The 14694-nt window shown below is 37.6% G+C and overlaps 1 protein-coding gene across 1 annotated transcript in view; it reads left to right on the top strand.

Moving 5' to 3' along the window:
* LRCH2 (leucine rich repeats and calponin homology domain containing 2) overlaps positions 1–10238 on the top strand; it is a 77941-nt gene extending 67703 nt beyond the window's left edge. The window contains exons 16-22 of the mRNA XM_065410790.1: positions 155–199; positions 3140–3190; positions 4657–4714; positions 6598–6710; positions 8203–8340; positions 8657–8734; positions 10119–10238. Of these exons, the coding sequence (XP_065266862.1) occupies positions 155–199; positions 3140–3190; positions 4657–4714; positions 6598–6710; positions 8203–8340; positions 8657–8734; positions 10119–10238 (603 nt within the window). The remainder of the gene's footprint in view (positions 1–154; positions 200–3139; positions 3191–4656; positions 4715–6597; positions 6711–8202; positions 8341–8656; positions 8735–10118) is intronic.
* The last annotated feature ends 4456 nt before the right edge of the window (positions 10239–14694 follow it).

Raw genomic sequence — 14694 nt, 5'->3', positions numbered from 1 at the left:
ACTGCTAACTCTCAGCCCCAAGTTCTTCACCATTTAAAAACGTTTACTGAATGATGCCCATCTGTCTCGCAATTTGACTGACAGAGATTCCATTTGGTACAAATGAAACCCATGTTTCCTGTTTAAAAAAACAAAACTTGTTTCTGTTTTGCAGTACAAGACTTCCAGAAAGAGTTCAAGTGGAAATGAAAATGATGAGGTGAGCATGATAGTGGTAAAAAATACTTCAGAAAATTCATTATTTATTTGTATTAGTGTAGCACCTAGTCGTGGACCAGGATCATGCTGGGCTAGGTGCTGTACAGACATCACACAAAGACTGTCCATGGCCCAGAGATCTTACAATCGAAGTATAAAACAAGAGACAACAGTTGCATACAGACAGATGGGAACACAAGGAAACAATGAGACAATGAAGCATGTGGGGATTTTTACACTTTAGTACCAGTATAGTACCGAACTAGTAATAGTTCAGATATTCATCTGAACAAAGGCAATGTATACACTGCTATATAAATACTATACACAATATTAGGTATTTCGGATGAAGTGACTCTTCCACAAAAAGCCTGTTAATATTTCCTTATGCTTTTTGCACCATATTATTTCCATAGCAGCCATCAGCATGAAATACTAATACTAGGACTGGCAAGAGATTAAAAAAATTAATCGTGATAGATTGCACGATTAATTGCATGGTTAAACAATAATAGAATGCCATTTATTTAAATATTTTTGGATGTTTTCTACATTTTCAAATATATTGATTTCAATTAAAACACGGAATACAAAATGTACAGTGCTCACTTTATAATTTTTACAAATATTTGCACTGTAAAAAACAAGAAATAATATTTTTCAATTCACCTACTACAAGACTGTAGGGCAATCTCTTTATCATGAAAGTTGAACTTACTTATGTAGAATTATGTACCAAAAAAACTGCATTCAAAAATAAAACAATTGAAAATTTTAGAGCCTACAAGTCCACTCAGTCCTACTTCTTGTTCAGCCAATCGCTCAGACAAGTTTATTTATCTTTGCAGATAATGCTGCCTGCTTCTTGTTTACAATGTCACCTGAAAGTGAGAACAGGCGTACGCATGGCACTGTTGTAGCCTGCGTTGCAAGATATTTACGTGCCAGATGCACTAAAGATTCAGATGTCCCTTCATGCTTCAACCACCCTTCCAGAGGACATGCATCCATGCTGATGACAGGTTCTGCTCAATAATGATCCAAAGCAGTGCAGACCAATTCATGTCCATTTTAATTATCTGAGTCAGATGCCACCAGCAGAAGGTTGATTTTCTTTTTTGGTGGTTCGGGTTCTGTAGTTTCTGCATCAGAGTGTTGCTCTTTTAAGACTTCTGAAAGTATACTTCACATCTCGTCCCTCTCAGATTTTGGAAGGCACTTCAGATTCTTAAACCTTGGGTCGAGTGCTGTAGCTATCTTTAGAAATCTCACATCGGTACCTTCTTTGCGTTTTGTCAAATCTGCTGTGAAAGTGTTCTTAAAACAAACAACGTGCTGGGTCATCATCCAAGACTGCTATAACATGAAATATATGGCAGAATGCAGGTAAAACAGAGCAGGAGATGTACAATTCTCCCTCAAGGAGTCCAGTCACAAATTGAATGAATGCATTATTTTTTTTAACGAGCATCAGCAGCATGGAAGCATGTTCTCTGGAATGGTGGCTGAAGCATGAAGGGGGGTATGAATGTTTAGCATATCTGGCACATAGATACCTTGCAGTGTCAGCTACAAAAGCGCCATGCAAACACCTGTTCTCACTTCCAGGTGACATTGTAAATAAGAAGCGGGCAGCATTATCTCCTGTAAATTTTAAAAAAATTGTTTGTCTTAGCAATTGGCTGAACAAGAAGAAGGACTGAGTGAACTTGTGGGCTCTAAAGTTTTACATTGTTTTGTTTTTGAGTGCAGTTATGTAACAAAAAAAATCTACATTTGTAAATTGTACTTTCACAATAAAGAGACTGCACTACAGTACTTGTATGAGGTGAATTGAAAAATACTGTTTTGTTTATCATTTTTACAGTGCAAATATTTGTAATAATATGAAGTGAGCACTGTATACCTTGTATTCTGTGTTGTAATAGAAATCAATATATTGGAATATGTAGAAAAATATCCAAAAATATTTAATACATTGGTATTCTATTGTTTAACAGTGTGATTAAAACTGCGATTAATCACCATTACTTTTTTTTAACTTAATCGCGTGAGTTAACTGCCATTTAATTGACAGCCCTAGCTAATATCAAATGCACTCAGGCCTCGCATTTGAAAGTCTGGAGTATAGTAAGTAAAGAGTTAGTGTTACTTTTGAAATTCATTTTTTTGCCCTCCTTTTTCATCTTGTCTTTCATTTCTTGTTGGAAATATTTAAAGCGAAACCACTGGCAAACCATAATGTTGTCAGTTACCTTTCCAATTGCAAGGTCAGGGTTGCTGAAATATTCTTCCTTTACCTTTTTTGTCTTTTAACAATATGGAAACACACAAAGCAATCCTTTGGATTATTATAGCAGTTACCAGTTCAACTGCTATAGTTACTCAAGTGTGAATTAATAGATGCATCTAAAGTTAAAATCTGGGGGAAAATTGTTCTGTAGTGTAGAAAAAGCTGGATCTCAAAGAAAGATCCAGTGACAACTTACATTCTATTTTTGTGACCATCTTTAAAGGAAAACCGCAGTAACTAGTTCCGATCTTTTCCAAAATAATATTTATAGATAAAGGTGTGCTCTGTGACTTAAACATTTTACAACTAAATGAAAGGACTATATTTTAAAATAACATTAGCTTCAAAATGAAATATATCAAATTGAAATGTATTTACTGAATAATAGACTTACGCATTTTCCCATGTATTGAGGTGTTCAAGTTAAAGATGTTTTACAACAGGAAAAACCCTTTGTCAAATTATGGCTGTTGTACGTGTGTGTTTAGTTGATTTGCAATTTTTTTAATTTAGTCACTACCACTTTGCCCAACACTTGAGGAAAAAATGTTGCATGTGTCTTTTGTATGCATTTTCATAATTTCATATTATACCTATTCAAAACCATAATTTTCATTTTATAATTTCATCTCTTTGATTTCTTTTTAGCAAGACAGTGATAATACTAATGTGTCCCCACAGTCTCCTGTATCATCTGAGGTACAAGTTTGTGGTTTTTTTTTTTTTTTTTTTTTCTTTCTTTCAGTGAACATTTTCTGTGTGCGCTAATTTGTTTTCATTGTGGTTCACTGTGCAAAAACATGTAACTCTTGGACAGGTCAGAAAATGTTAATAGGCTTTGCTTTGAAAGAGGAATTGAATTGAAATATTATGCACTTGTGCAATAATTTAAAAGCAGAAATAAGTAGGAATCAAGGACAGATTCCTTGTTAACTTCCTTAACTTGTCCTGCCTCCACTAGCATCAAATCTCTCGCTCCCTCTGATTGTTTTTAAAGGTTGGTGTATTAGAAAGCAGCATTTGTTTTCTGCCTCTTACTCTAGCTGATGAAAATAGCTACCGAGAAGGGAGAAATCATAGCTGCCATATTGAACAGAGACAGAGTGCAGGCTACCTACATGTGTAGCATTTTAGAGAGTTTTAAAAACAAGTTATGGTTTGGACCTCAGCGAGTCCATAGAGGAGCCAGAATTGCAAAAGGCCCCCCTCTAATTTAAGGGGATTCATCCCCACAGTCGTGACTGCCTTATGCATCTTTTACCCGGGCAGTGTGGTTCTCTGGTTGTTTGAGGGTTAGGAAGGAAAATGCTTTGTGGCCTGACCATGATGTTTCCCTGGCAGTCAGCTGCATTCCAGTACTGACCCAGGAAGAAAAGACACCCAATGAAGCTGAAGGTTTCCACCCATTGCCAGATAGGGATCATGAGGTAGGAGGCTGCGAGAAGATTCCAAGCACATCAGGGGACTGAAGAGTTGGAATTTCCCTTGCCACCTTTTGGGATGGGAGAGGCCACTGTCCCAGCTGTTGAAAGTAATTTCTTCTTGAAAACAGATAATCCCTCCTGGGTCTGTTTTCCCTCCATTTGAGCTGCAAAAGGGTGTCCACACCAGATCTTGATCTGTATTGTCACAGCAGGGGAGAGACAGACTTGGATTAGTGGCTGTCTACCTGCAAGCTGCTCATTCCACGATTACCTACCCATGCTGTCATTTCCCATTGTTCTGTAAGTGGTTCTGGCCTTGCTTGCACATGCAAGTGGCACCAAGTTAACTAGCATTGGCTTTTATATAGATTTAGTTAAATTGATCCCATCTTGTGTGTGGATTCCCTTAGTGTTCACAGCTAGCTTATAAATGTGTCCACGCAGAGACTTGCACTAGTTTAAATTGATTTAAAAACAGATTTGAGTTAAACTTGTGCCACTTTTGTGCCTAGAAGAGGCTTATGTCTTTCTCTCATCTGTGGATGGTGAGTCTTCATTCGCTGCTTTCTTATTAAAATGTCTTCCCCCTCATTATAGCTTTTCAACTAAGTTAAAGCAGGTTCTCTTGTTGTCGTCATGGAAACAAAAGTTTAGGGTGTGAAAACTATTTTTTTTTTTTAATTTTTCATCAAAAATTGGAGAAAATTGCAGAAAACTTGATATATCATCTCTCTTTAACAGGATTATGAAAGGACAGACAGTAACTCTCATGGTCCATTTGGTCTCAAACCTAGGTCAGGTAAGGTGGTGCTATCTAATACAGTATGCCACAGCAAATCTTGCTTCCCACATTGGAGCTGAAGATAAGGGCAGCAGAAATGTGAGACTGGGACTTTTTGGAACCAATAGCAGGGGAGAGGCCACTGCACAGTACAGTGCCCACGGGTCACTTATGGCAAGTGTACAGTTGGAAGAGACATGACTAGCTGCTCTGACAAGCTCATATCTGCACTGTCTCTAAATTGCAGTTATTTGCTACATTGATTTCTAGAGCCCTGCGCGGATACAAAATGTGTATCTGCATCGGATCTGCAAAAATGGTCCGAATATCCACAGATGCAGATATCCGTGGATATAAAGCAAATATTTGCAGGGCTCTGTTGATTTCTTTTGTGTCTTTCGCCGTCCTCTGTAGGGGGGAAAACAATGCAGAACTGCCTTTGGCAATCAATGGCTGGCAGGCTATTGTCCACTGAAATAATATGTGGGGTTTCAGAGTTTGCCAAAAATCATTAGGCTCAGCACATTTAGGCTGCCATGCCCTTGCCATTTCCAGACAGCTGCTAACTCCTCTTATTTAAAGCAGATCTTAATTTTCTGAAGACTAGGAAGCAAGGCTACAAATATTTTTAGTTAGTGCTATCTTCTGACATTTGCATCAGTCATATGCATGTTATATATTAACCATTTAAAGTATAGTTGAGAAATGCCGCCTTGGCCAAACAGTGAAGAATTTCACATGAACATCTGGGAGTTTCTGAGCTCATTAGGAAAAGCTTGCCTTACTTCTTTACAATATGCATTCAGGTCAATCTTTTGCTGTCTTAACAAATTTGTTCTTTGTTAATACTAGCTGGTAAGCACTCAGTATCAAAATGCATTCTGCAGTTGGTCATTTATTGTCTCTGTGGACAGTTCACTCTCTAATGTACAGTGTATTATAAAAAAGAGTTCCACCTTTTAAGAAGTTTATGCTTTGGGTATTTCCATAGACTCGGTGGTTAAGATGAGAATACACATCTTTTATGTGTAGCATGCGTGTCATAAAATGTACAGGACCAGTGTTGGCATTAGGAACAAGTTACATAAAATGCTCATTATTGGGGATGTCTAGATTCTTTCCTGCTAAGATAACCCCCCCCAAAAAAAAATTAGAACCTCTTTCAATGCGTTTTCACAAGAATTAAATTTAAAAGTGTAATAAGTTACAATATTTCTAAATATTATGGAAATTCTTCCAAGTTTAATACTGCAAAGATATTGGTATTTGCAAGTATGAGGATAATCAAATAATAAAATAGTCACCTGCAAGGTTTTTTTTTGATAGTGGAGAGTGATCAATCAAATGCAAACTAGAATGCTTAACCTTGTCCTTTCCATTGCAGCCGTGCAGCATTCTGAAGCTTTGGTCAATAAGAAAATTCATACTCGTAACTTGTGGTTTCATAAACTTTCTCCTGTGACCTAGTTTTAAATATTTATTTTAATTATTATTGGTTATAAATAAATACAGGGAGTTCCTTCCACAACAGTTTTATGCTGGGCTACAGTAAAAAGCTGTAAGAATAGATATTTTCAAAAACCAGTATGGTCTACCCTGTCAAAAATGAAAGCATAGTTATGTACCCAGACAGATTTGCTACCTACCTAATTTCCAGGCACAAATGCAGACATTGGAAGGGAGAGCCTATGTGCTTCCCCTTGAAAATTTAACATCTAAAGACTACATGTAGCTGCTAGCCCATTGAGCCTGAAGTTATTGTAGTCACTGTATAGCATTGGACCATACTTGTTGCGCTTAACATTTCAATAACTGTGATTTTTCTCTCTTACTTTACTGGTGGATTTTTTTTTCCATAGCGGGGGTGTTCCAAATATTGACAACTGTCTGTTTTATAACAGCTTTCAGCCGTTCCTCTCGCCAGGACTCTGGAGTTGTGGACCCTGGATTTACAATGAGGAGGAAAATGGAGCATTTAAGGGAAGAAAGGGAACAAATAAGACATCTTCGCAATGTACGTTCCCATGACTTGCTGTTTAGGCTCAAGCTGGGGGGGCCACACCCTTGCGTGCAGTGCGCTTACTTTTCTTTGCACCACCAGCATGTACTTGCTGTAAAACCTGTCTACATGGCCCAGGCAGTGCAAGGGTGATAACTGCAGTATTGTAACTCCATCTTTGGAGTTTGTATGCAACACATCTCTCCTACCAGGTTAGGAAAGGGAGTGCAGTTGGGATGCCCCTACACCATGTCAATCTGGGCCATACGTTTGGCCCTTGAGAGCCAAATGCTGCTGTAACATGGCACAAGGAGAATGGTGCCCACCTCTTGACTGTGCATTCTGGCATGTACCTGAAGAGTTGGTCCCGGATTTCGAATCATCATCCCTGAATCATCAGACATGCTTTGGTGGGAAGGACCTTAGCTGAAAAGAGTGTGAATAATGCCATGTTGGATCTAAATTTCAGTGTTTTGAATAAATGTTTTCCTATATGGCTCTATTCTGAAAATCATTTTGTAAGTTACATTCTTAATTATTAAAAAAAGTGTAACTCTTTTTTTATGCAGCTACTAAATAATGGTTAGATAAAACAGAAACTTAGAACAGTCATTTCTTCTTGATGTTGTGTTAGTTATATTTTTAATTCATCCTCAGATTCCCAGCTGCATGTCATCAGAGGCTGCACACGTCTAAAGGGCACATAATGTACAGAGATTTCAGTTAAACACGGAATCTATATTCTAGATAATACCATGATAGCAGCTCCAGCTCCTGCTGTAGCAGCAATTTGCTCAAGTCCAGTTAAGCTGTTTAGGAGAAGCACTGCTCCTAAGGTGATTGATCGAGTGTGCTTCCTGCCCCTTTCTCCATGAAGGCTTGTAATTTGTGTGGTGAAAAGCACTTCCTCCTTCCCCCAACTCTCTTGCTACACAAGTGTAGGTACTTCCACCCCTCACCACTCAATTATCACTTGTCGGGCGGGTGACACCCCAACCCCCAAAATATGCTTCCACTCCAACTATCTGTGTGTCTCTCTCTCTCTGTGGGTGTGACCCCAGAGTAGAAGAAAAAAGAAGTTGCCTCCCATGAATAGCATGTATCAAACCCATAAGCCTCCATATCTTCACCAGCAGCTGATGCTGCTTTTGAGCCTGACATTTCAACTACAGATCCTTCACCTTCAGAGAATGAATGTGCAAGCTGTCGGTTATATGGGCTTTGATAGGAGCAGTAGGTTTGTTTTCATAGCCGATGTGCACAGAGCACCATGGTAGCAGCTGCATGAGCTGCTACCTCGATATACCTGTGAACGTAGTCACATCATTAAAAACTGAGCTGAGGAAAAGCAGATTAATTATACAGAGAATATTTGTACCCAGTAGCATAACAGTTTAGGCTTAGTGTTGCCATTTTTAAATTTATGGGATTACTGGATTTTAAATTAAACCAAAATTTCCTTGACAGTGATACTGTCGTGACTCTGGACGCCTCTTCTATTTTACAGAATCTTGAATCGAGGTTAAAAGTCATTTTGCCAGATGACATTGGAGCAGCATTGATGGATGGGGTTGTTCTTTGCCATTTAGCCAATCACATAAGGCCACGTTCTGTTGCAAGTATTCATGTACCATCACCAGCAGTGGTGAGTCATCTGCATCATTTTTATTCTATCTGAAGTGAAAGCAAACTGTTGGAATTCAGCACTAGAAAATTGTGAATTATCTTCACTGTTTTAAATGGTTATATTATCAATTTTCATTTTATTTCAGGATGCAATAAGCAAGTATTTGGTATTACATTAAGGCTCAAGGGTTTAGCAGTCTGTTATGTACTAAGTCCTTAAAAAATTAGTTTTGTAACTTCGCTTGTTTTCTAATACAACTGTTATTGAATTTGCATCATAATTATAAAGTCCTTTTATAAATGCGTAACAAAGATCTAACATCCTATCTTTACAGCCTAAACTCAGTATGGCAAAGTGCAGAAGAAATGTTGAAAACTTTCTTGATGCTTGTAAAAAATTGGGCGTGCCACAGGTATACTAATCACTTTATTGATTAATATACTTATTAATAATCACAGACAAGATGTGTCAGCATTTACTCTTCTGGGTTATCTAGAAAGCCTAGTAGTTAGAGCAGTGAAATGGGAGTTGGGAGACCTGTGATCCATTCCTGGCTCTGCCACTGGCTTGCTGGGTGATCTTGGCCAAGTCACTTCCCTGTGCCTCAGTTTCAGGGGATAATGATAGTGACCTTCTGTATAAAGTGCTTTGAGATCTACTGGTGAAAAGTGCTATAGACGAGCTGGGTGTGTGTGTTTATCAGAAACCCTTTGTTTATTGGCACATTGTGGCATGAATGGGAATATCTGCCTAGGAAAGATCTTGGACTAGAATGAAAGGGATTTTGCAGATCACAAGGTGCATTGACAGAGCTACATAGAAGAAGCTTGCATGGCTCTTAACTGTACTAGCTCATCTCTAGTTCTTGTTACTATTCCCTCACTTTCATTTTACCCATGCTCATTCTTCCACCTCCTCCATGAAGGGAAAAATTAAGGGCCAAATTTTCTTCTGTGCATTAGGGGACAGGAAACTCCATGAGTTTGTATTTGCAGTAGCCACATGACTGTTCTGACAGTGGCTGTTGAACTCCACCTCAGTAGGACAGGAAGGTGGCTTAACCCCGAAAACCATAGTTCCTAAGCTATAGCCCTGTGCTTCTGCTCCTGCCCTCCATATCCGCACAACTCCTGCACAAGTCATGTTTCCAATGACTCCCTTACTGGCTGCTACCAATGACTCCACTTTGATAGAGAAAAGGGGTTCATGTTGAATGTAATGCTTATAAGAGAATTCCTATGGGTTTGGGTGGGAGATGATTCATTCTTGAGTTCCAGCAAATTGTAGTCCTCCCTACAGACAACTTGTAGTGGAGCTTCTGCAAGGACAAGGAAGGAAGAAGTCTGCCACTGACCAGCACTACCCCACCCTCACTCCATTTTGCTCCCTCTGTTTATGAAAACAGATGGGGGAGTCTGGCCCTAAATCTTCAATAAACTATCAGAGGCTTTTAAGAAATAGTGTTTATTTCTTCTTAGTTTAACATTTTAATGAAACACTCTTTAGTTTTTGTTTTGCTCTAAGTTACTAATTTATATTTGTGTGTGTAATTTTTTCACACTGCAATTATCAGATCTTATGTGAGATATAATTAACTTCTGAGCACCTTGTCACACTTAAAATTTTGCTGTAGAGATAGATGCATATGCAAACTTATTGACCAGAGAAGATTTCTACATGGATCTCTAATTAGTCATAGTGAGGTATCTGAGTGTTGAAGTCTTCTAAAAGTACACTTTTTACCCAAGCTGTGCAGAATGATTGAAACATGATGCATGTACCATTTTATTTTTCAGGAAAGGCTTTGCCTGCCTCATCACATTTTGGAGGAAAGGGGTCTAGTGAAAGTTGGTCTTACAGTTCAGGCTCTGCTTGAACTACCTTCATCTAAAGCATCCCAGCTTTCCTCTGTGTAACGTGACTTTTGGAAACCAGACAACTTATCATGGATCTATTGATTTAGATTGCTGCCAAGCAATTCAGCTTCCTCAATGGGAACATCCAAGCCATCAGAAGTAGTTTCTGCCCAGACACTTTAGACAGAGCCTTATTTTGGAGGGACATGTAAAACTTTGATTTCAAACTGACTGTTACCTGAATATACAGTTATACTGATGTTTTAAAACTTGGATGCACAAGAGATTTTAACAACATCAGATTCTCTGTCCAGGTAATACAAGTTCCAAGTTTCCCATTAATGTTTCATGATATTATTTTTAAAAGCTGGATTTTTTTACTACATTGAAAATGTTGTTGTTTAGTTTTGTTTTATAAAGGATAACACACACACACACCAAACAAAGCCCTACTATAAAAAGTTTGTCAATCATTTGGATTAAATGTAAAGATAAAACAAAAACCAGCTACAGTATGATAGTGAAAATCTGAGTGACAGATCATATTTAATCCATTTTTGTTTCATATAGCTCTATATTTGAGTTTTTTATTTCTTGCACTTCTGACTGTAATTTATATACTTCTAACATCTCCAGTATTTAGTTGGATGTATGGTAATTACACAAAACATTATATAGGAAAAAGGTGTTTTTTTTCCAATCTTCTAAGTTTGTGCCAAACTATTTTTTCAGTTGTACGGTAGATTGTTTACATGTGAAGTGCCTGTGTAATTGATGACTCTTAATAGTCTTAAACGTTTTTGCAATTTCTTTGTCTGAAATAGATACAATGGGAATTTTAAAATATTTTAATAGTTTTTCGTAAGGTCAGTAATATGTGAAGATTTAAATAATGCTTCACATTTTTGGTGTTAGGTGTTTTAAGTTGCACAATTTAATTGATTATGTTGTCTAATGATTGGAAAAATAATGTAAATACATTTTATTTATGCTATTTAATTTGATAATACCCAATCACTTCTGTTTTAATGTATTGTTAACAAAAATTGTCACTTTGAGTTATTTTCCTTGTTTGAGACAAACCATGATGTCCATAGTTAAATAAGAAATATATGGACTAGTGACGCATACATAATAATCATTAAGGATGTTTTGATAAAGCTGCCAAAATCTCAGGTTTATGCTGTGACTTTCAGTATTTTACATCATGTTGTCCCTGATTTTGCATTAGTTTTTTTTACAATAACATCACCACAAGTTAGATTAAAAAAAATTCAAGCTAGGAATCTTTATATTTTTCAGTGTTTACACGTTTGTTGAGAGGGACTTATTTTGGAAATAACCACCTGCATGACATACCGCATCATCACTTTGCACCAATGCTTCTCATTTGCACCAGTATCACCAATTATCAACAGTTAAGTCTGTGCTGAGAATATCAAAGTCTCGGGGACAAATGTAAAAAAAAAATTAAATCCCCGCAACAGAAGCTTTGTCGAACTTCTGGGTTTAAGTACTTGTTCGATTCTACAACTTTTCTGACTGATATTTTTCCCACAGTGTTCTGAGAACTTTCAGAATGATGCACAGTTGACTCCCTTTCTTTCTGTCTCTCTTTCCCTACCTCCCAAACAAAAAAGTTTACCTTCTTAGTAAATATGTGACTTAATCAAAAATGTTGGGCTCTGGGTATGTCTCAGATGTATTTTTAGACTTACTTTAGACCAAGGGTAAAACCTTGTGTGCCAGATGATGTAAAAAAATTAAGTTGTACTCTTTTGCCAATTGACCTAAAGCTGTTTCATTTCATTTGGCAAAGGAATGGGGAAGAAAATATTTTTATTTCTTCCTTACTCTCTTTAATTGAAGCATTAAAGCCAGTTGAGAAGAAAATTAAAATCCTGATGGCTAAAAGATTTAGAAGATAAAATTATTTTAATGTTCTTTAACTAAAATCCATTGAAATAAAAGTAATTCATGGGCTCTTGTTAGCATACTCTATTGTTTTTAGAGTGCATTCTCAAATACAGCTCATTTAAAAAAAAAAAAAAAAAGCAAAGCCCTCCTTTACAAAATCATATACATAAAAATATAATTTAAACAGGTACTCATGCAGAAACTGTAATTGGCTCAATATAATCGGCCATTAAAATAAGTAGTTTCATTTATCTTTCCTCTGAATTATCCTTTTTTATTGTTTATCTTAATTCATATTCATAGGAGAGGTCCATTCTAAAAAAAGAATGGGTAAATGTATTCTCATTTCACATAAATGCAATATCAGGGGGGGAAAATAAATTTAGTTGAGATTACAATGAACAAGCACATTTAGTTCAGTAAGCAGATTTTTGGTGGTTACTTTTGCTGTATTTTAATAGCTGAAGAATTACCTGATCATTCAAAAAGAGGAAAAATGTTCCATATTAAGAACTGTACTGTCTTGCAGTTTTTTATACATACCCTCTTGACCTCAAAAATAGCAATTCCTGTTCCAGTAGTGTTAACCATAGACTTGCTGGTGGCAAAGACATTAACTTTTAGATTTTTGTAACCATAGTCTAAGTTGGATAATGCAAGTGTTCGTTGGACTGTTTAAATACGTTCACCAATCCTGAACAACGCTTCAGTTTTCCTGATGGAATTAAGTTTCCTCTGTAAAGTTAGTTGAATACAGTGCAATCCTCACTTAAGACCACTTCTAGTCACTTAGTTTTTGTTTATCCCTTGTGGTGTATTGCAATATGTCAAGAGAAGATTACATTCTGACTTAAAATTTTAACACTAAGAAGTCTAGCTGTCAGTGTAGTACACTAGTTTCACTTAAAAATAAATAAATAAAAGTTAGCACAGTTTTCCCTAAATAGCTTTAAAATAGTTTGACAGATTTATTTGGGCATAAGCTTTCATGGGTAAAAAAAATCCACTTCTTCAGATGCATGACTCCATGCATCTGAAGAAGTGGTTTTTTTACCCACGAAAGCTCCTCCTTCTGCGCAGGGATCCAGAGCTGAAAACAGCCTGAGGCCGGGTCCCAGGCTTGTATGGAGTTTGCTGTATGCCATCTTCTTCCTTTAGGGCATGCTGGGAACCACAGCTGCCCAGAACCCTCGTTCTCCCCCCAGCAGTGTATTTGCAAGCTGGAGAGCTGGACTTTGCTGGCCCCTAGTGGCAGCCAGCAGCTTTGCAGTGCCAATTCTGCAGGGAAAAAAGAAATTCTGCCCAGAACATGAATTCTGCACAAATTCTGCATTGCGCAATGGTGTAGAATTCCCCCAGGAGTAGTAGCAGCTGCAGAAGAGCCTGAAAAAGGAGTTAATATGGCTCCATGTTTTAAGGGATGAAGAAACAATACCTCCAATCTGAAAATGGGGGAGGCATTGCTGTCTACAACACATTTTTCCCCCACCTCAGAATTCAAAATAAACCCCACAACTGCAGCTTTGGAGGGTAAGGGAAGGGCAAGGTTCCTTAGGTCAATATTGAATTAATATTAGATTTCCATGCAGAAATCAGGGTTCAGAGCAGGATGCAGTGTGGCAGGGCCTGACCATTCCCTTGTGTTAGGCCAGCCCACTCAGTGGAAGTAAGAGTCTCTCCCTCCTTCCACGTACAGACAAGGGGAGAGCAGCCCATAGAAGGATGCTCTTAGCTGGTGCAATTAACTAATATTGCATGTTTAGAGTGTTGTTTCTAAATGTCTTTAATCATAAGAAGCCATCATCAATCCTTCTATTTATTAACTATTTCTATTGCTAACCGCATCTGCTTACAGACCCACTAACTTCACCCTCTCATGCTCCCAGGAGCCTGTCTTCCCTCTTACTTTTCCATGTGGGAAACTGCCTCACAGCTCTGCACTGGGGCATCAAATGGAGTGAAGAGATCCCAACATCCTGCACATTTGAAACACTGTGTTTCCATTTTGTGTAGGACCTTCTTTGGCTACTCAGATTGGGCCCTTTTTGGTAGGGGCTTCAGAGAAACTCAGCATTGGCTTGACTTGAATAGGAATAGACTTATGCCAACAGTAAGAGCTTTAGGAAATCTCACTCATTGCCTTTTGATGATTTAACTATCATCGGAGTTATTCACGTGCTGATTATTGAGCATTCAAAGCAGAGTTACCTCAAGATAATATAAAACTATAAGATGCATTTTTAATTATTATGTGTCTGAACATATCAATATGTTTTCTTTGGCCCCATATGTTTCTTCTCTTCCCCCAAGGATTGGCAGGATATTTGGATGGCTCCAATGTCTCATGTAAGAATGTTTTGTCCTTTAAGGAATAAGGTATTTCACCTAAGGCATTTCTAGGTGATTCATGCCACTACTTAAAACATGCTATAAAGTGCTTAGTTCAAGGTGGCTGAATGACTTCAAACTGTCTCAGAAATACGCGTACTAAAGTGTCTCAGTTTTTTACATATAAATAATTAAAGGCTGGACTGATTAGATCTGTGACTTTGATTGGCATGGCACACAGGAGTGCAAGTCATTGACAGACAATCAAAAA

Source organism: Emys orbicularis, chromosome 9, assembly GCF_028017835.1.
Source record: "Emys orbicularis isolate rEmyOrb1 chromosome 9, rEmyOrb1.hap1, whole genome shotgun sequence".
Lineage (NCBI taxonomy): Eukaryota > Metazoa > Chordata > Testudines > Emydidae > Emys > Emys orbicularis.
The sequence above is the reverse complement of the archived record's forward strand: the minus strand, read 5'-3'. Positions and strand labels throughout refer to the sequence as shown.